The sequence below is a fragment of the Cebidichthys violaceus genome, unplaced genomic scaffold (genome assembly GCF_023349555.1).
Source record: "Cebidichthys violaceus isolate CVI_PGR_0920_01 unplaced genomic scaffold, fCebVio1.0.p SCAF_6, whole genome shotgun sequence".
Lineage (NCBI taxonomy): Eukaryota > Metazoa > Chordata > Actinopteri > Perciformes > Stichaeidae > Cebidichthys > Cebidichthys violaceus.
In genome coordinates this window covers 11,930,404-11,950,677 of record NW_027176816.1, presented here as the reverse complement: position 1 = coordinate 11,950,677, position 20,274 = coordinate 11,930,404, and the positions used below count along the sequence as shown (strand labels likewise).

Here is a 20,274-nt window from a genome sequence, read left to right as displayed (position 1 = left end):
GTTGTCAGATGGTTGTGGAGAACAAAATAAAAGAATGTATCAAAAATGACATATTTTAAACTTGTTCTATCCTCAATACATCACTGGTATCAGTGATATCATTTGTCTCAGATTAGATTTTATCGAGTGTTTGTGAGTCAAGTTGTGCCTGCACAGGAGTTTCTGATGGGGGGGATTTCCGGCGGGTCATGGGTAGAGAAAAAGTTACGAAACGCATACAAATTCCACAGAGCCAGCACCACAACGCCTATGTGCTAGCTGTTAAAAGTAAACAAAACTGGGGGGGTCGCTCACACCACCCTGATTATTCTGGGGGGTTGCAACCACTGGTTTAGAGCACCCTGAGGTGAAGCTAATGCCATCTCTTATCACACAGGACGAGCCAAACATTCTACTTATATTAATCCTGAAAACAAAGTCGATCTATTCACACATGATATTGAGAACAGCATTATGCACCACATGTCACTGCGTTGAGGTTGGTACACAGGAAGTCATGGCAGCATGATGGCGAGTATATGATGAACGAGACGGATGCGAGTTGGGTTTATCAAACCGCTGATGGTGCTGATGACAAGAAGTAAAGGACACAAAGAGTGGTGTGTTTTGTCCCCATCCTTCAGCAGCCCCCCTCCACTGTCAGCCCCTGACAGAGGGGACACTGGCTCCAGGGTTTTTGAGATGGGCCGCTGACGGGAAATGTGTTTATGTTTTTTTCTTCAAGCGTACGTTTGCGTGCTGCTGTGTACGTATATGTACTTGACATGTGTGGAGAGGGTGACTGGCAGGACTTTATGCCTGCATGGTTTAAGTGCATTGATGTTTTGGCTGCAGTCCAATAAAATAAAAAAAGACATCTCAAGGCAGGCGGGGTGTCGTCGTGCATAAAGTAAGTACCTACTTTTTTATACAGCGAAATGGCCGGTGACTCAGAATGCAGTAAGATGCAAATCAATGACTGTATCAAGAATAATTCTGACATTTCTGAAAACTAAATTGTTATATTTACGTTAATATTTAAAGTAAAAAATCAAACCTAATCTATCATGGACCAAATGTATACTGATCTCTATGACAACAGCAACAGCTGATTTCAGTCAATAGTAACAGTGCAGCCTCATGTGACCCGGCACTGCAGGCCTCACCTGGTAAATGCCAGGAATTGGAACACCAGCAGGTTGCCCTGAAGAGGGTCAGTCTCTTCACGCTGAAGGTCAAAGGGCACCGGCTCTGTGGGGTCCAGGACTTCCGCCGCCTGCCCGGCACAGTCCACGATCTCGGGAAAGCCAGCGCAGTAGAGGTGGGCCAGCGAGCTTCTGGAGCTGACCGAGCAGGAACTGAGAGGAGATGGGTTGAATTAGTGGAGGGCTCCAGAATCATGAGCGTACATCGATCATTCGCCGAGCTACAGAGACTTCAGCAAATGCCGTAATGCAGCAGGAGGTAATGTGTTTAGCCTGTGATGCACCGGTCTCACTTGGGTGATTTGTGGTTGTAAATGAGGCAGAAAAGAATGTTTGGATCTGAGTAATACTGGGCTGTTAGATTAGCTCGGATCTGTTCCATTTTGACTCCAGATGTTTACCTTTTGGGAGATAACTTGAAACTGAATTTGAATATCCCGCCTGACTTAACAAAAATGCAGTGAAACAATGATCAGACAGCATGAGTATGTCAGCAATATCTGTCAAGCGGCGGCACCACGAGAACGCTTACAGGGGAGAGAGAACGGGTGCCAAAGCGCTCCCTCAGGATTTTCAAACATAATTGGCAGTTATCTCTAATCATAGTGGCCACCTGTTTTTCCGCAACTATGGTAACATTCATAACTTATACTTTCAGTGCTGACACCCAACACTCTGGTTATGATAAACACAGTGCACAGATGGCTGGCTAAAGTGCAAGCGCAGGAAAATGAGCGATAATGTTTGGGCTTATCATAGCAGAAATGCTGCCTGAGTCCAGTTGGTAAACAGTCAAGCCCACAGCTTCACGTTTTGTGACAGAATGACGCCTTGATCAAACTAATTAAGGCAACAACAGTGAAGAAGACAGTCGATTGGGTTTTCTTCTGCAGCTGTGTCAATTTCATGCTTTCAAAGTTATATCTTAAATTACTCCAAGTGGATTAATATTCAAACCATAATTTTTTTTTTTTATTTCAAAGGGGGCTCAATCAGATATGCGCGGCAGCTTCAATTAAACTTCTTTAAGACTTCATTGTTCTTCTCAAAGAAGTGGGTCATTCCACCCCGAACACAGTCAAGAAAATGTTTTGGCTCCGAGTGAAGCGGCAGAGATGCTTCAGCCCACTGAACTGAACGGCATCGTGTCTGGATCCAAACTCTGGAATTGCGAAAGTGTTTCGATGCCAGCTGCTTATTTACAGACACTCTGTGCTAATGCCAGGCCTTCTTTCTGAGTTACTGTGACCATTATTTGCAAGGTGCACTTTCTCATTCGGTGTCCCACCTCAACAGACCTGGCTGGTTTAAGTTATCCTCTCCAAAATAGCTGCAATGTAAACCGTGGGCACATTGCATTGCATTCTGTGAGACCAAATCAAAGTCAAAATCTCTTGCTTACAGCTGGATTTAACAATGAATTTCCACACAAACAAACAAACATTGCTGAGACCATTACCTAAAGTGGGATGTAAAGGCTGACAAAATGATTTTTTTAATTGGCTGTGAGCTGCATTCTCCTGCTTGCTGTCAACTCCGCTATACTACCCAGTGAACACATGCTGCCAATTAGAGAGCCGATCGATATCCCTTTGTAGATAGGGAGGCAGTGAACTATTGTGGTAATGAAGGACTGTAGTGGTGTTCACACAGAGATACTGGGCCAGATAAAACAGTAGCATGTTGAAAGCGGCTTCCTTCAATAATGTCTCCTATCCAACATGAGTAATACTCATGTCACCCTCTCGTGCTGCCATTTAGAAGTTAGCCACACCAGAAACTGGAGTGAGGTCCCGATCATAGAAAATACAACAGGAAAAAATATGTATTAATCTAAAAGAGGCCAAATCATAGTTTCATATATCTGGAATAAACTAGAATATCCTTTTTACACTAACGTGTTAAACACCAATTCAGTTCCAAGCCAGTGGATTTTCAAGTTGACACATCATAAGCATCTATAGTTTAACTGGCCAGTGCTTACCGTTTCACAAATAACAGCTGGCGTCTTTATTGCCATTCATATCAAACAGCTGATGATCCCCAACATACATGAAGAGATATTCCGCTCACTTCTCATACAGGATCAGGGATAGCTTTGGGTTTCAAAGGGCAGAATGATCCCCATACTGGATTTAGTTCGGCTTATGTGAATAACTAACCTTATTATGATTTGAAAGCAAAGGGGAGAGCATGAAAAAGGATGCCACAAAGGAAATCATGTTCAGCATGTGCTATGAAGGCTGTCGTGCTTACTCTTGGAGTAAAAAGCCAATAAGATCAAACAAAAGCCATCGCATGACATTTTTTTAAAGGTTTCAGACACTTCAAGATACTTTGGGACTTTCAACTGGCTTTTAACCCCAATTGTATTTGTTCATGACAGGTTCAAACAAAGACTGTCATAGAGACAACAGAGGGGGCTCACCTGGGCATATTCATCCCCAGTGTGATGACAGGGGCATGGACAGGGGTGAAGGGCAGCTCCTGAAGTTGGTATCCTTCGTCCTGAGCTGAAGGTGACACATCCCCTCCCTGATGAAGGTCCATCTCCAGGTGGGCAATGTTGCTGACACCTGAGCAGGCCTGTACCAAAGTGGGCCGATACAGATACAGCAGGTGATTCGAAAACAGCTAAAGATGACAAATTATTTTTAGTTAAAATAAAAAAAGGGAAGGTCAAGGGAAGGTGTCTGCAGATCAGGCTGACTTGTCCGTGTATGAGACGCAAATAGTTAACTAAAAAGTGAGAGGAAAAGCCAAGTACAACAACACGAAACGACTGCACTGTAGTACACTTACGGGCAGAAAGGAATCCAAAAAAAGGACTTCACTAATTGGCAGCTGGATGCACGGAACTTACAGGCAGTAGAGCTATTGGTAGAGTTGTCAGAATTGATCCTGGATATGGCCTTATACTCTAACTGCTCCAACCCCACGCTTACCATAGCGTTACAATTCTTCAATAAACAGAGGTCAAATATCTGTTCTACGTTCTTGTGAATGCCTGCATAAAATAGCCTTGTCCATCAGTGCACAAACCTGTTTCTTCTTAGTGGTCCACTTATGATTGCAGCATCATCATAGCAAATTATCATGGTGTGAGTCAGTGTTTAAAGCAGCAGGAGGCAACTCTTCTGGATTATAATTTACTTGGAACAAACTGTAAATCGACATTTTTCTGTGGCTAAAAACGAACAGGATGACGTGTGAATTTCAGAAACTGTGAATCTGCTATTCTTTAAAGTGACGTGTGGAAAACCATGAGACTTCGGAGGCAGAAGGTGTGACTTTGTTTTATCAATCATTCCCCACAATTTGCCTTTCCAATTATGAAATCATTAATTACAGTATGTATGTTGGTTTGAATATTGAGATGCAGCTCTCTGCAAGTTGCTTTTGTGTTGAACTGTTTTATTGCTGCTGTTTTAGAACACTGGATTTTCTCTGCATTTGTACCCCTTGTTTTCTGGAAAGACCTCTATGACACACCTATTTGTTAAAAATGCTCTATAAATAAACTTGACATGAAGACAATGCATCGCTGAGAGAAAATGGTATGGTGTGCCAATGCAATTTCTCAAGCTATAGAAGGAGGGAATATGTGGGATAGATTGTAAAGAGATGAGTCAGCTCAGATATTGCAACATAAAGAACAAAAAATATAGGGTATGCAACTCCAAATCAGGCTTTTATGAAATGCACTTCACTGTGCTATTTGTATTCTATATATTTTTGTTATCTGCCTGTTGGCCCAAGCCCATTAGTTCCTAGTGAAAATGCAAACCTTAAAAAGTCAAAAATACCTAGTTTAAAACAGCTGGGCACTGTAGTTTTTCAAAAGTATTCCTCAAACAGGATTAATAGTGTATTTGTTGGGGACTATTGATAGTAGTGAGTATTCATGTTAGCAGGATAGTGTATGTGGATTTGACTCAAAATAAACTACAGTGCCCATGTTTAATGGTGATGAAGGAAAGTGTTACCCAGTGCAATGGTAGGTTTCATCAACACACATCAAACCAATGTGTCAAATAATGCAGCCTGGTCAGTGACTCAAACTGAGCTTCAAACTATGACACTCTATTTACCTCTTCTAGAGTCAGTTTTGAAAGGCAGCACGGCAGTTTTGACGGCTTGTCAATGTACCGTATTTTCCGCACTATAAGGCGCACTTAAAAGCCTTTAATTTTCTCAAAAAACGACAGTGCGCCTTGTAATCCGGAGCGCCTTATATATGGATCAATTGGTTAATTGGTTGATCCATACTGGTTGTACACGGCGCTCTGTCAAAATGTTTCAGTACAACTGGTAAACTACAAAGCCGCACCGCTTGCAGCATTACGGCTACCGTAGTCAGGGGCGTCGCCGAAGTAATAGCGGTAAACACCGGTACTGTGCTGTAGTAGCTTCTATTCTATGCGCCTTATAATCCGGTGCGCCCTATATATAAAAACAGTTCTAAAATAGGCCATTCATTGAAGGTGCGCCTTATAATCCGGTGCGCCTTATAGTGCTGAAAATACGGTACTCATTAAATGCAAAGTGTCTTTTCAAAATGAAATGCCATCTTCATAGGAAGTTAGGTTTAGGAAACAAAACCACTTAGTTAGGGTTAAGTAAAGAGCGTGATTAAAGTTACCTTGACTAATGAATCACATGAGTCATTTGTCTAACGACACTAATGACTAACATGACACTAACAGCGGTCTGCTGGACAAAAGTCCTATGTTTCTTTGACCCATTGGCCTCCACCCCAACTCGCCTTGTGTGGACGACCAGTCAGTTGCTCTGCTCATAATGCCAAGCTATTTGACGCTTTGGGAGTGAGAACGACGACAGTGAGAATAAGAAAAATCTAGTTTTGGATGCAAAGACAAAACTTAGTAGTGGGATCAATCAATTGTTGGTTTTGGTTATGGGGTTTGTTGACAGTAAGAAAAAAATTGGCCTCGTCCTTTAGAAATAACATAAACATCTTTGGTAGCGATAATGAATATTTACTTGGGTTTGAAAGGAGCTTTTCTTTCAAGGACATTCCTGCTTTCCCAAAATTAGTGCCAAGTTACACAATGCTTTAGGAAACGTTCAAGGATCCATAAAGTAAAGTGGTACCTTCTTTTTTTAGTGAGTGAAGAAGACATTTGTGTCCCTTTCTGCTTTGAGAATGAGCTCAACTATGGTAGCTTTTAATTTAACCAAAGTGCCAATGACAGTCTATTTCTCATTTTAATTGAAGTAAAAGTAAACAGGACGGAATTAATAACACAATAGTGATGAGTTAAATGCCAACAGCATATTGTTTATGTTTTAACTTTGAGGCAGCCTTGCATTTAATCTACAATTCAGTTACTGATGTTCTTTTGTTTAGCTTGTGATTTGTCTTTCTTTCTCCTTCACAATATCAGCTTTTAGCAAAAGAAAAAGAACTGTTAATGCCTGTGGATCAATTCAATAATGATTTCTAAATGTTTTGTGGGAAACATTAATCCCTTCTTCTTGTCAGTGACACACATGCAGCTGGAGGGGTATTAGCACCGATAATTAGCTAAGGAGTGCTAATGGTGTCATTTTCCAGTCAAGTGTTTTTTCTGGTCTGTGATACATGTGCATGGTTCAGTTGGCCTATCAGAGGACATGCATGGCCGTGCATCATTGGGCTTTCCATCAAGCATGCTGGTAATAACCTCGACCAAAGTCATGCAGCAACAAACACATCATCATCATCATCATGCTCCTCCTCTGATCCATCAGCCTGCGGTATAATAACCTTAGAGGATGCAAAGGCATGGTGTAGAACCCTTAGCATGTTTAAAAGGCTCAAAGTAATGGTTTTATACTGTACCTCAACCTGCTGCTATAAAGCCTACGCTGTGTGATGACATATGAGTAACTGCTCTTTAGGCTGTTGAGGTTATGGACAAATACAAATGGAGCCTCAAACAGTAAAATCTGCAAGCTGATTGAATGACTCAATATATGCACAAAGAATGCAACAAAAGCTCGTTCAGAGTATCATAAATGATAATTAATGGCAGCCGGGGGACAAGTGATATAATGCATCATACTTATCCACTGCTTTGATGTTGACAGTGTTCCTCAATTTCCAATAAAGCATTGTGCAGCTGCAAAGTTTGAAATAAGCAACCATAATCAAGCAACTGTCATCTAAATTTAAGAAAACATGTTTATAAAGAAGTGAGTTTATGCAACTATTGAAAGAAGAAATACTGCATTCATTAGTATATCGATAAGCTACTGTTACACTATGTTTTAGTATTTACCATCACGCCACAATTTCCACTTGAAATTTTCCACATTGAAAACTGTTCAGCAAATATTATATCAGCTCACTTTAACACTAATAACCTGTGTTTGCATTCAAACATTAGAAGAGCTGTATGGAAACAGCAAAATTGGAAAAAACGTTCTCAACTGTGCAAAAGCGTTTTTACGGATGAGGTGGTTTTTGCCTTTGTCAAATAAGAGTTGATGCACTAAATGGGATATGCTTTCTGCTGTCGGCATCTTTCCGGTTATGTATTTATATTGTCTTCGTCTACGGACAGCATGAAATCTGGCCAATATTAGCTGACAAGATTGAACAATTCCAACTTGCCCAATCAAATCAAATGCTAATCCAAGTAATTTCTGTCTGTGTGTTGGTATTTCCCCCATCTTGCCGAATTAGAGTGTGATTTTCTTCTGAAGCTGAGTCTATTCACTCCTAATCTCTATAAACAGATTCTGCATTCATAGGCAACGGTACAATTTTGGTATTGGAAGCATACTAGTGTCGGTTTGTTCGAGCAGTCTTTTGTTGAATTCAGGTAAACAGTCTGTGTGGAGAGCAAAAGAGGCGATTTCACAACCGACCACCTATCATCTGATGATGATTTTGATTTTGATTGGTTTAAAATTAGCTTGTAAACTGGCTACTTTTGAAACGATCCCGTCGTACACATTGTCTCTCAAATCTAACTCCAGTCTTGCATCTAAAGTTACTAATCCGACTATAAACAATGAGCAGCGCATGGAAAAGGAAGTCCTGGCCTGGATATCTGCTGGCTACACCGCAACCCCAGAAATATAGCCCCTTACCTCCAGAGGCTTATCCATCATCAGACCGATAGCCGATGGGATCCGAGATTTATTGAACTAATTCATTTGATTTCCTGAGCTCTTGGTTTATAATATCTACATATCCCTTACGGCTAATCATAACTACTGAATTTCAGTATTTCACTTCAAGGTGGATTAGTGATCCCAAAATGTGTCATCTACAAGTGAACATGCTGTTCCTGGCTAACAGACAGATTCATAACTGTCTTGGCAAAACAGACCAGTAATTCACCCTCTCACCCAACATGAGGGATAAAAAGATGAAATTTAACAGGCAAGCAGATGACTACAACCATTAATGCCCTTTATGAAATAACACTGTGCTAACTTTGACAGCAGCAGTGCTATAAATAATTGGTGAATCAGAACAAAAACAGTGTTCTAAAATTAGAATTAGAATTTTACTACATTACATTATTACAGTATAAGTCATTCCAGGTTAAATTAAAATAAAATTGACAAATCTAAGGCTGCAATATTATCTTGGGAGTGCCGCAAAGAAGTAAGGGCATTAGTTAACGTTGAGTCAGAGTTTCACATTTAAAAGTTTCTCCATATCTGATAGATGAAAGTCAGCTTGTGGTGTATGTGCCAAATAGATCTCTTCATGAGGAAAAACTGATGTGACAGTGTGTTGCCGCCAGATATGGATGATTATTTCACTTGAATGTGTGTCATGTTATATGGTATCAAAAAATATGCACTGCTGGAGATTCAACCTCAAATGCTAAAATACAGAGTGTTCTTTTGACTACCAGTGTAGTTATCTAGATGTATACAAAATAGTTAAGTTATTCTGACAGTATTTCCACAGCACGACCTAGCCAGTCTTTTAAAACCCAAATTGAATTGTGTCTTTTATTAGCCATTTGTATGTCTGATTATATTGTAAGCCTGAACCACAGTTCCTGGATTATTCCTGCAATATGATTCATTGCTTAAGCTATATGGATTTCAGGCATGAAATATGGGAGAAAACCCATTAAAGCTACTGCTGTCTATAGAATATGAGCAAAGTCCTTCTGAGCTGTGCTGAAGCGTAAAAGAAGGTGGAATGGCCAGGATAGCTCTGAAAAAAGCCTCCCAATCGACTGTGATAACAAATAGGAACAAAGACAACTTAATGCAGAGAGGCGAATGAAGAAATGAGACATTGATTTACTGTATCGACATGCAATGCTCCACATTATCTGTTTAACTCCTGGATGAACTACAGTAACTGAATTACTAAAATTACAAAAGAAGTCCTAAAAAATGTAGTGAAGTAAAAAAAAAACGCTGTTCCTTCACAATAGAAGGTTAAGCACGGCAAAAAACAAATAGGTTAGACAATATATCCGTTTACATTATGTGTATCCTCGCGTGCTATAAAGGTGAGTGTGTCTTTGAACTCTAGTGAGTGAATGTCTGCATATCCTTGGGGATGCATATCCAATGTTGTGTGTTCAAGTTTTGCTGTGTTTGAATGTGTAAATGCACCTTTCCATTTCCTTTTGCTTGTGTATTTTTCCTCAGTTTGAATGTGAGTGAGCACAAGGCCATGTGTGCGTGTGAGCGTACGGGGGTGGGAATCTCACCACATGTGACAGCTGGTGGGCCGACGCCAACAGGGAAGGATAGAGCAGAGAAGGAAACGACTGTTGCCACGGCAACGCCGAGCTTGAGTGGCTGATGGTCGGGTAGCGTGAAGTAGCTGCCAGCTGAGACAGTGAGAGCTGCAGAGAAACAATGCAAATGATTCATTATTATTATTATGATTATGAACAACAGGGATCAAGAATATACTTTACGCCAGAGAGACACATGTGCCGTTTCAGACGACAACAACAGACCATTACACTGCTTTGGCACTTATCACACCACCCGCTCCTCCACCCAACATCCTTCAACACTGTCATCCCCCAGCAGGTTAGAATTCTGAATAGTTTGTCTGCTCCCTCTTTTCTTCTGAAGACTTTTGACTGGAAACCAGAGACAATGTACTAATGTGAGAAAGACCCAAAACAACATATGTTTAACAAGTAGTAGATAAGTCAAGAGCAAAGGAGGAAGTAAGATGGATGGTTGGATCCACAATGCATCGGACTTAAACATCACAATCCAATTTTCTCTTTCAAACCGTCATTCACCGTTGTTTTTTTGAAGTATAACCATGATCGTTAACCACATATTTATTATTGTAACCATGACAATTGAGGTCCCTCAGCATAAATGAAGTCACAATCATAGCGTTGTCCCATCATTAAACAAATACATTTTCCCAGCAGTGATTTGCAATGGTTTATGACGCACAGAGAAATGATGTTGTCCTGTCGTCAGGGGCCTCAGATTGTCGTTCTACGGAGCATTGGACAAGGAGCGTATTTTGTTGATTAATTTGAGGCACTTGCTGAGATTTTAAATCTTAAATTTGTGAAGTATTTAAAGTTAAAAAGCAATGTTAGTGTGTTTAATAAGCACTCCTAGTGGTGGATATAATGTTATAACATGTTTGTTTGGAAAAGTGTTAAATCATAAAAGTATAATCATTCTATGTATCAAACTATAAAACACAGTTACTGAATGTTTTGAGGGAAAGAGAGAGACCTTTGAGACAGGCTTTTCAGATCCAAAAACAACTGTATGGTAATGAGATGAGTTTGGTGAGCCGACTTCAGGAATGTGAGGTGTAAACAGTGGCGGAAGGAGATGTATTGATCAATCAGAGATGTTGATGAAGATAGCCCCTAAGGAAGCGTGGGGGTCGGGTACATGCTGTTTTACGAGGAGGAGGACAGGTCGGACCAGAGGACACTATTCAGACATTATGCGGATCACTTGGACCAATGGAGAGCATTGTCAGAGGACAGGAGGAGACAATCGGATTTCAGCCAATCACAAAGCTGATAATGGACTTTTGAAAGTAAACTACTGACTTTTGGGTATAAAAACATTGTTCAGAGAGACGTTATTCAGTTCTTGGCTATCTTCTTTACTGTAAACTGGCGTTTGTCGGCCGGTTGGGGGGGGGGGGGGGGGGGGGGGGGCTTTGAACTCGGTTTCGCGATTCCTTACTGTCGACAGTGTAATTCAGTTTGTAATTGTCTTTTAGCATTTGTGAATTATAAATACTTTTTCATTGTAAGCCGGATCCAGCTGATTTTTCTTAGCGTGACTTCATTGCTCAAACAACAACAAAAGAGCGAGAGGTCCGCGGCCTCCTGCGAGCAGAGGTCTCACTCCACCACAAATTAGAGACCGCATTTATACTGAATTTCTTCACAAGTTTTTTTTTTTTATGGCGAGGGTTCCCAGTTTTCTGATTTGCAACCATTTTAATTAGCTTTTGATGGTGTTCGTTGTAAATGTGACCTCATCACTTCCTCCATGTTTATCTATACATTTGAGATGTTTCAACTGTTTACTTCTGAATCATCTGCTGTCGCTCTCTCTCTTTTGTCTCTTGTCAATTGCTGTCTGTCTGTCTTTCTCTCTCTCCACAGTTACTTTTAACATTGGGCACACTTGGAGTTTTCATTAATAGTAAAATTAATTGTTCACCCTTTTAGTTGATTTTGAAATATAATGGGCATTTTCACAGCACTACTTCCATCATGCTTTGAGTCTTTCTCCTCTCAGCTGAAACTGAGTTATTTTGTTCTTTTGGCAGCAGACATTTCACATAAAAGCTGAGGATGGTAATGGTGAGATACCAGCAAGAGTCATCCAACCGAAAATCCCAGCCCAGTGTTGCTTACTCTTTTCCAATGAAAGAAGCTAGCATTACTAGCTCCAAAAATCTCAAAATCTAGCGAGAAAGTCGCCAAGTTTTTCAGTCAGAGCTTTTGATTTACTTATTCCTGTCGTGATGTTAAAATAATTTTGAAAAAATATTTCTGAACAACATTACCAACCCTAGCTTTAAAAGCCTGCCTAGAAAGAGAGGCATTACATCCTTTGAGCTGCTGGAAGGCTTTTCACAGGAAGTGGTGAGTTTCATTGATGGTAGCTTAATGCCAATAGGATTGGAAAGTAATGAATTAGAATAAATGAGTGAAAGAAATCTGTTAAAAGGGGAAACTCAGAGCAGTGGAGCGGTGAGTAACACAATACAGTGGAAATGTACTGAATGCTGAATTTACTCGTCTGTCATTTTAGGTCATGTAATTCCACCTCCCCTCAGTGGTTGAATGTCTTTGTAAAAATGCTGTAAATGTTATTTCAATCCAGAATTATTTGGTGTTCATTGCATCATTGCATTCTTCACTTCCACTATTGACATTCAGACACCTCATCAAGTATTATAACTTAAATGCTATGGCTTCAGAAAGCAAGATGTGAGCTTGTAATTCAGTGCTGCTGTAGCTGCAAATTTGAAATATGTCTGCCCAATGACCAGAATTGCAAGTCAATTTTAACAATATATATAACATGTGAATTCCTCTCATCTTGACAGTTTTGTGTTATTTATCTGATTTCGGATAGCCGAGGCAGCAAAGTAAGTTGAGGAGCTTAGACGTCCATTCCCTGGCCACCTCCAGATGCTCCTGGGGATCCTGTGGCTTCCCCTGGCTCGACAGGATATATCACACCTCTGGCATGAGTCTGCCCTGAGGTTTCCTCCCAAATGGATGTCCACAGGGAGGCATCTGGGAGGAATCTTTATCAGATGTCCCAACCACATCCATCGGCTCTCTTCGCAAAAGAGTTCCTTCAGAAAATCTGAGTTTTTTACTTTGTCCCCAAGTGTGAGCCCAGACATCCTTTGAAATAAACTTACTTTGGCCTTTTGATCATTGGAATGTCTAATCTGACCTGACGAACCTGGCCAACCAAATGTTCCCTCGATGTTCCTACTTCATATTTATAACTGCATTTTTTTTTACCCCAAATGGTAGTGATGGGTTGATAGTTAAAATTGTAAGGGCTGCAATACTTTAGATGTGATAAAATCCCCAATATTTTGCACACTTCCCATTGGGAAATGATCCACCAGCAAGACCAGAAATATATTTTGCCAAATTAGCCGGATCGAAGGAATCTCGTTTGGGTGAACAGGGCAGTCTTCTCCACTTTATGATTGTCACCAACAAAGTAAAGACAAAAAACAACTGTTAGATCAATCAGCAATAGGACATTGATTCGATTTTTCAGTTTTTTGGGAGGAGGGGCTCAGTAGAGTTTATCTTGTTAAGTAACACAAAAACAAAGCAACAATGTTAAAAACAGCATCATGGACTTCTTGTGGTTAATATTCCTCAATAATCCAAATGTGTCTTTCAGTTGGCCTCATCAAACAGTTTGAGTGTTATTGAATCCGTTATAGTCAAAACAAAAGGCTCTCTGGTGGACAATAAAGATACTGCATTGAAACCTATTGAGCAGTAAAAGAGGAGACGTTCACCCACCCAGTGATCTGTTGGACACATATTCTTACTGGATCTGCTACGCTTGTGAGGACATTACATTGATTTACATGAATTCCCTTGGGCTTTGAAATAGATCAAACAGCAGCAATCCCACCGTGCAGACTCAATGTGCCACTGTGACAAGTGTCAAGATGAAACACTAAATGTACTGTACATAAGAAAACATTTAGTGTGTGACGACACTGCAGCTGTGAGCCGAAGAAACACCAGAGAGATGTACGACCTGATTCAAGCTGAGGTAACCTGGATGCATTGGTTACAGTGGTATCCACAGCAACTAGGGTAAACCTGCTCCTAGCAACAATCTGGAGGTAGCTATGAAAATGGACACAACAAATCTATACTTTACTATTTCATATCTGCATACAAAGCCCAATTTTCCCCTTGATTTTCCCGTTAAGTAGCTTTAAGATTTGAAAAATCGTATTCCACACTGTCTGACAGCATCATCCTTATCATTCATATTGTTATAAATATCTACTGAAGATATATGATGTTTACGCTGAGTATTTGAAATATTTAAACAGCAGACTGCATGTTTTTGATGACTGCACCATTCAATCAAATGGGTTCTTCACCAGAAAAAAATAGAAAAAGAAAATAATAAAGCTATATGGGGTTTGAGCAATGATCGCTGCTCATCTCGAGCTTGTGATGGCTTACCCTTCAGGAGGAAGTGTAGTCAAGACCACCTAAACCGAGACCAAGTCATGACCAAGACTAAAATATATCGAGACTGAGACAAGACCATGACTTTGAGGGGTTGATATAGAGTCAGGACCAAAACCAGATCATTGTGAGTCCCACACTGCATGACACACTTAGGATAAAATGTGGAACATGCATACTATAGGAAATCCTCAAATTGATCTGAAAGGTCCACATTCCCATAAAAACACAACAAATGAAGATTCCTCCCATTCACCTCTTGTATTGTCTTATATACTGTATATGTGTGTATGTATGTGTGTGAGTGTACATGAGAAATATCTTATATCTAAAGTAAACGTCACTGCAGAGTTGATTTTAGTTTGTTTTATGTGCAATCACAGTGATAATGTTAACAAATAAATCAGACAATGCACAGGCAGTATAGTCAGTTGTAGTCTGGAAATAAAATCCAGAGTCCTTTTTGTCTGAAAGAAGACGAAACAAAACAAAGTAAAAATGCTATTAAGTCTGAGACAACATCGAGATCTTCTAAAAGTTGTCTTGAGACTGAGACTGATTTTGATCACCAAAAAACTTCCGGCAGGTCATCATCACCATATCAAAAATGTTTGTTTATACTACGTATTAATGCTGAAAAGAAAATAGGTGTGAATACTTAAACTCTCAAATATCAGTATCTGCCTTAAAGCGTTTAGTTTAGTTTTTGAACATTTTAATACCGACAACATAGTTTTGGGGTCCATTTTTAAAGGAAAGGTGCTGCAAACATGTCTTTTTTTGGTTTGAAGTGGTTTAGCTCACTTACGTATGGTTTCAGAGTGGATACCCTCATTCCAAACTGCTGGCCACTCTACAGTTCTCTCACTCACAAATGCTATGATTGGTGTAGGTGTAACCGTAAAATGAGCTGTTCTGGCTGTTGGATTGGTCAAAAGTTGCTCAAAATGTGCTCAAAATGTCCCAAAATGTCAAGACCAGTGGGCTGTCACAAGTCAGTCCTCACAAGTACTGCGAAGCCATATCGCATTTTACACACAGACACACGCACGCATGTGATCTCACATTGAGTCATCACGTCCTGCACACAGAGGGTGTGAAAGACTCTGCATGTGAGGATCTTACACACACACACACACACACACACACACACACACACACACACACACACACACACACACGCACTCACTCACTCACTCACCAAAAGAATACGCAGAGGCAATTAGTAGTGGCAATGCTGTGGCTGCCAATGTTCTGCACTTGTTTGCCCTGACAGCCAAGCAGATCATCTGTTCACATTATGGCTTCATGGGACCTGCATGTGCGTATGTGTGTGTGAATGTGTCTAAGGCACTATGTGTCTGTGTGTACACATACACTATATGATACCCACACTTCTTTCTCTTCTGTGTGCAAGGTGTGTTCTAAATGTGGTTGTGTGTGCGTGTGTGTTTGTGTGTGTGTCCGTCCTAGTCTGTTCCCAACAAAAAAAACCTGCATTGTCAATTGCATTTCGAGGGAAACATATTTTAGAGTTACATAATACAGTTTGGTCGTATGGGACCACAATTGTGTAGGAGACAAGCTTGGTGTTTCACCCTCATGAATGTGAAATAGAGAGACACAAAGACCTTCATTAATGTACATTTGGCTGTTTCCTGATGTGTATATGTGAGAGGGGAGAGACCGTGACACGAAGTCAAGCTCATCATATGCCTCAAACAAACAAAGTGAGAGGCAGGGGTGGTTTGAAAAGGGGGAGGATCAAGAAGGAGTTGCAGTTAAAAAGATGGACAGATTACTGAAATTAAATATGGAGAACAAAAGGTGGAAGAATCGAGCACACAAAAGAGAAAAATATTAGCGATGCATGAGAAAGAGGGAGTATCAGGTCAGACTGTGAACAATGCGTGTTGCATGCCAGTGAGGAGAAGTGTTAATTGTGTGTGAGTGTGACGAGAAAAAAATAAAAGGTGAGGATGTGCTGCACGGAGTGAAATGTGACAGGAAAGACACAGAGAAAAGTGACACTAACCTCTATTGAACAAAAAGAAAAAGCAGAGATTTATTGATAATAAGTCAAAATGGAGCAAACAGGGATAATAATAATGTAAACATGACAATCAATGATTTAAGAGGTTAAACATTAACAGCGTACATATCTGCAGGTTTTAGGAAGTTGATCATTAGTGGTACTGTGCCTTAAATTGAGTTTAATACGGTAACAAAAACTTGATCAAAGCTACAGTTGGTAACTAAATAAAGATAACTTTTATCATATTTGCTCCAACTGTCACAATATCCTGACAGTAGTACAGTAGAGACAGCTACTATGTGGAAGAAAAGCAGGTTACTTTGTCTCCTTTTAGTGCTTGTAATGGCATTTACAAGATCCCCCCCCCCCCCAAAAAAAAAACAAAAAAAAAAAACAATCAGAGCCGAGGAGTCTCTAACGCAGCGTCAATCACTGTTTGTGAAGCTTGAAGCCTGATAATAAGCTTGACAACAGAATAACGGAAGTGTTTTATTGGAGGACATGCAGGTACCCGTTGATATCAGTATATGTTTGGGCTAGAGCTAAACAATTTGACGACATTATGTGAAATGGCTGACCAATATTGTGTTGCTGATTTCAATTGAGATTCTTTTCTACCTAGATAGTATTAAAGAAGTATGTAAGAAATATGTTTGTAACGAACCTTTCATAAATCATCTGTTGGTCTTTTTTGAACAGAAAGACACAGCGTAGATACAACCAATGTTTTTAGGACTTGTCAACTCACAAATTCAACATTAATTAAAAACTGCAGCTCACAAAATTTGCCATTGACAGTTTTAGAGATGGAATTAACTGTCACTTGCTACAGCTTGTTAAGACACTGTTAATTATAAGAGTTATGAAAATGACATGTTTTTGTCAAATTGCAATTTCGATATTTGAGGCCAGTTACCAAGATTAACAGATTATTTTTGCTCTGATACGTATATTACACACTCACAAAGGTGCAATTACACCTCTTCATTCTTGTAAAACTGTATATGTTCTGATCTGGCAGCCTTCAAATGCAAACAGCAGTTTCCATTTAGATGCCCCCCCCACACTGGTATAACTATGCAAAACATGTTGTTTGACCTCATTTACAGCTAATGCGCCTCAACTTTGCAAATATCTGAGAAAAGAAAGTTCAAAGTAATCAAATACAAACTACCAAATGAGATAATTGCAAAAAGATGGACGTGAGGTCCCCCCAATAATCACTGAGGTAGCAGTAAGGGGTTGAGCTATAATCTACACGCTGTGATTATCATAAGACCAATATCAGCATTATCAGAAATCCATCGCAATTTCAGAGAAATCTATTTATGCTTTGTTTAATAATTATCAAAAACATACCATAACAATAATCAATTTTGACATATAGCTCAAATCAATACTATATATTGCTTAACCGTTTACTTTGTAGCATGAGTTTCCACGACGTGTTTGTAACTATATTTACTTCTCTTTGTATTGTCAAGACAGAAGGATTCGCACACAGTACTAAAGGCTAGAGTGCCAAAAACAGAGTCATACAATAAACAATCTTTAGAAAGTCCTATTCTTTTGAGAAAGACATCTGATACAAGGCACTAAGTGCCTCTGCATAAAAGAGAGCAGCAGCAATGAGTTCTGACTGAGCCAGAGCCAGCTGCCAAATAGCCCTCTGCCAGCAACAAACTGAAACATGGCCTCACCTCCGGCCCACGGACTACAAGACCACCTGGGTCGACAGAACACGAGCACGACCCTGAAACATGACCGCAGCCCGATGCGAGCGATCATCATCAGCACAGGCAAACAGACTCAGCTGCTCTCCCAAATGCCGGCTATAAATACCGCCAGATCCTTAGCATTCTGCATGGCGGCACACCGAGAGTGTCAAGGATCAATAATTTATGCGAGCAAGAGAAAGTTGTCAGATCCAACAATGTCTACAGACAGAGCCGGAGAGCACGGCTTGTTTACGGAACCGTTTTTCAGAGAACGATAACGTTGATTAATCAGCGTCTGACAGTCACATTGAAGAGGAAAGAATGTTTTTGTTGAACGGGCAAAATCATTTTAGGATTGAAACAAGTGTATTTTTATAACAGTATCTTTGAAAGCGTAGGAGACAGAGAGATAGGGAAAGACACAGAGAGTGAATTTTGTAGCAACACTGGAGTCGTGATGAATTGTCGGGTGACTGCCAACAGCAGTGGCATGGCTTCACACAGTGTTTTCTGTTTCAGTTCTTCGTGCAGAATCCTGGACACCCATCAGATAGATGTCTATGTTGCGCACACTGAGCAGCCGCTGCACTAATGATGACTGCTGCTTATTTACTCATTATTGTATTATAGATTATGATATTATGAGATTAATTTGCTGCAAACTTAAAGCATTCTAAAAGAGGCAAAAACCACCTGTTTCCAGTGTTTCGCAGCCTCATAGATGCTGGTTAGAAGGCACCTGCTACACCTACTAGTAGGTCCAGTAGGCCGTTATCATCTATTCCAAACATTGATTACCAATACAAAGACAAAAAGACTATGCTGACCTCTAGTGGCTGTAGTAATCCTGACGCAAAGGCTGTAAATGTCGCATGTGAAACCAAAATACAACTTGGACTTATTTTATCATTCTTTTGTTACGTAATTTAGGTAGTAATTATTCTAACACAAACCAGGATCTTTTCCAAAAGGCCCAAGCACAATCACTGATTGTTTTTCTAGTCCAAAGAACTCCAACAGAGTGATACGTCTTCCGTCTAGCGGATCGTATGATGCCAATTTCACATAATGTAGTTAAACTTTCATCCATATCAATACGTTAAGGGGTATCTGTAATATACAAAAATGTTTCCTAAATAGCGACCTTGTTTTTAAACACTTTTTTTTCTGCGGTGTTAGCATTTCAAATCTGACGCCTGCAGTGCACCATAGGATAGGAGCATCAATTGACGCGCATCAAATGAGGCGCATCCTTTATATATATTATCCTTTACATTTATATTTGGGCCTTAAACCTAACCAAGTACTTTTGGTGCCTCACCCCACCATCCCCATAATGAGGATGTCTTTGAATTCAATGTGCTATGCTGTAACTGCCACAGTGGTTACACTTACTTTCAATATTTTTCCCCTTTGGTGCAAAGTTAATTGCTCCTTTAGGGGAAATGGGGTTGAACTTTAACCCTTAAACTTTGGAAATATGATAGAAGCATCTACTAATTTGCAGTGGAAATACTTGTAGGATCATTCAAACAAAACCAAAATACACTGTGGAAATAACTTTATTTTATTTTTTTTTTATTAATTCTGTCTGTTTGCTAGCCCGGATGTTTTGGGAATTACTAGATGAAAAAAGACTATCCAGACGTATCCAGCTGAGCACCACCATCTTCTAATATCATCCCAGAGGAGCTGTCCAGTATGACCACAGTCGACTCTTGTTACCCAGTTGGAGCAGCCCATTTGCAGGCCTCCACCGCCCTCGCTGCTTAATCAAAATGAGGGTTGATTTGTAGAGTTCATGGGTGTAGCGCTCCCACAACTCCCAGCCAGTTGGTTCAATTTAAAATAAGTCGACAATACAGACTGTGGCTCATATTGGCCCAGAGAGCTAACACTGAAACAGACCAGATCTCTTTCCTCCTCCACTCTGTGGCACAATGTCAATGTGTGTGCATCTGTGTGTGTGTGTGTGTGTGTGTATGTGTGTGTGTGTGTGTGTGTGTGTGTGTGTGTGTGTGTGTGTGTGTGTGTGTGTGTGTGTGTGTGTCCCTAGCCTCATCCTGAGAGAGAGAGCAGCATCTATCACAACTCCCTGCCTCCACTGACACCTCCACTCAGGCTGAGGGATGGATGGT

General features: G+C 40.3%; 1 protein-coding gene across 1 annotated transcript in view; it reads right to left on the bottom strand.

Moving 5' to 3' along the window:
- Window positions 1-20,274, bottom strand: part of nphp4 (nephronophthisis 4) — a 172,664-nt gene that overhangs the window by 66,721 nt on the left and 85,669 nt on the right. The window contains exons 12-14 of the mRNA XM_068733608.1: window positions 9,884-10,021; window positions 3,613-3,770; window positions 1,146-1,337 (exon numbers count right to left, since the gene is read on the bottom strand). Of these exons, the coding sequence (XP_068589709.1) occupies window positions 1,146-1,337; window positions 3,613-3,770; window positions 9,884-10,021 (488 nt within the window). The remainder of the gene's footprint in view (window positions 1-1,145; window positions 1,338-3,612; window positions 3,771-9,883; window positions 10,022-20,274) is intronic.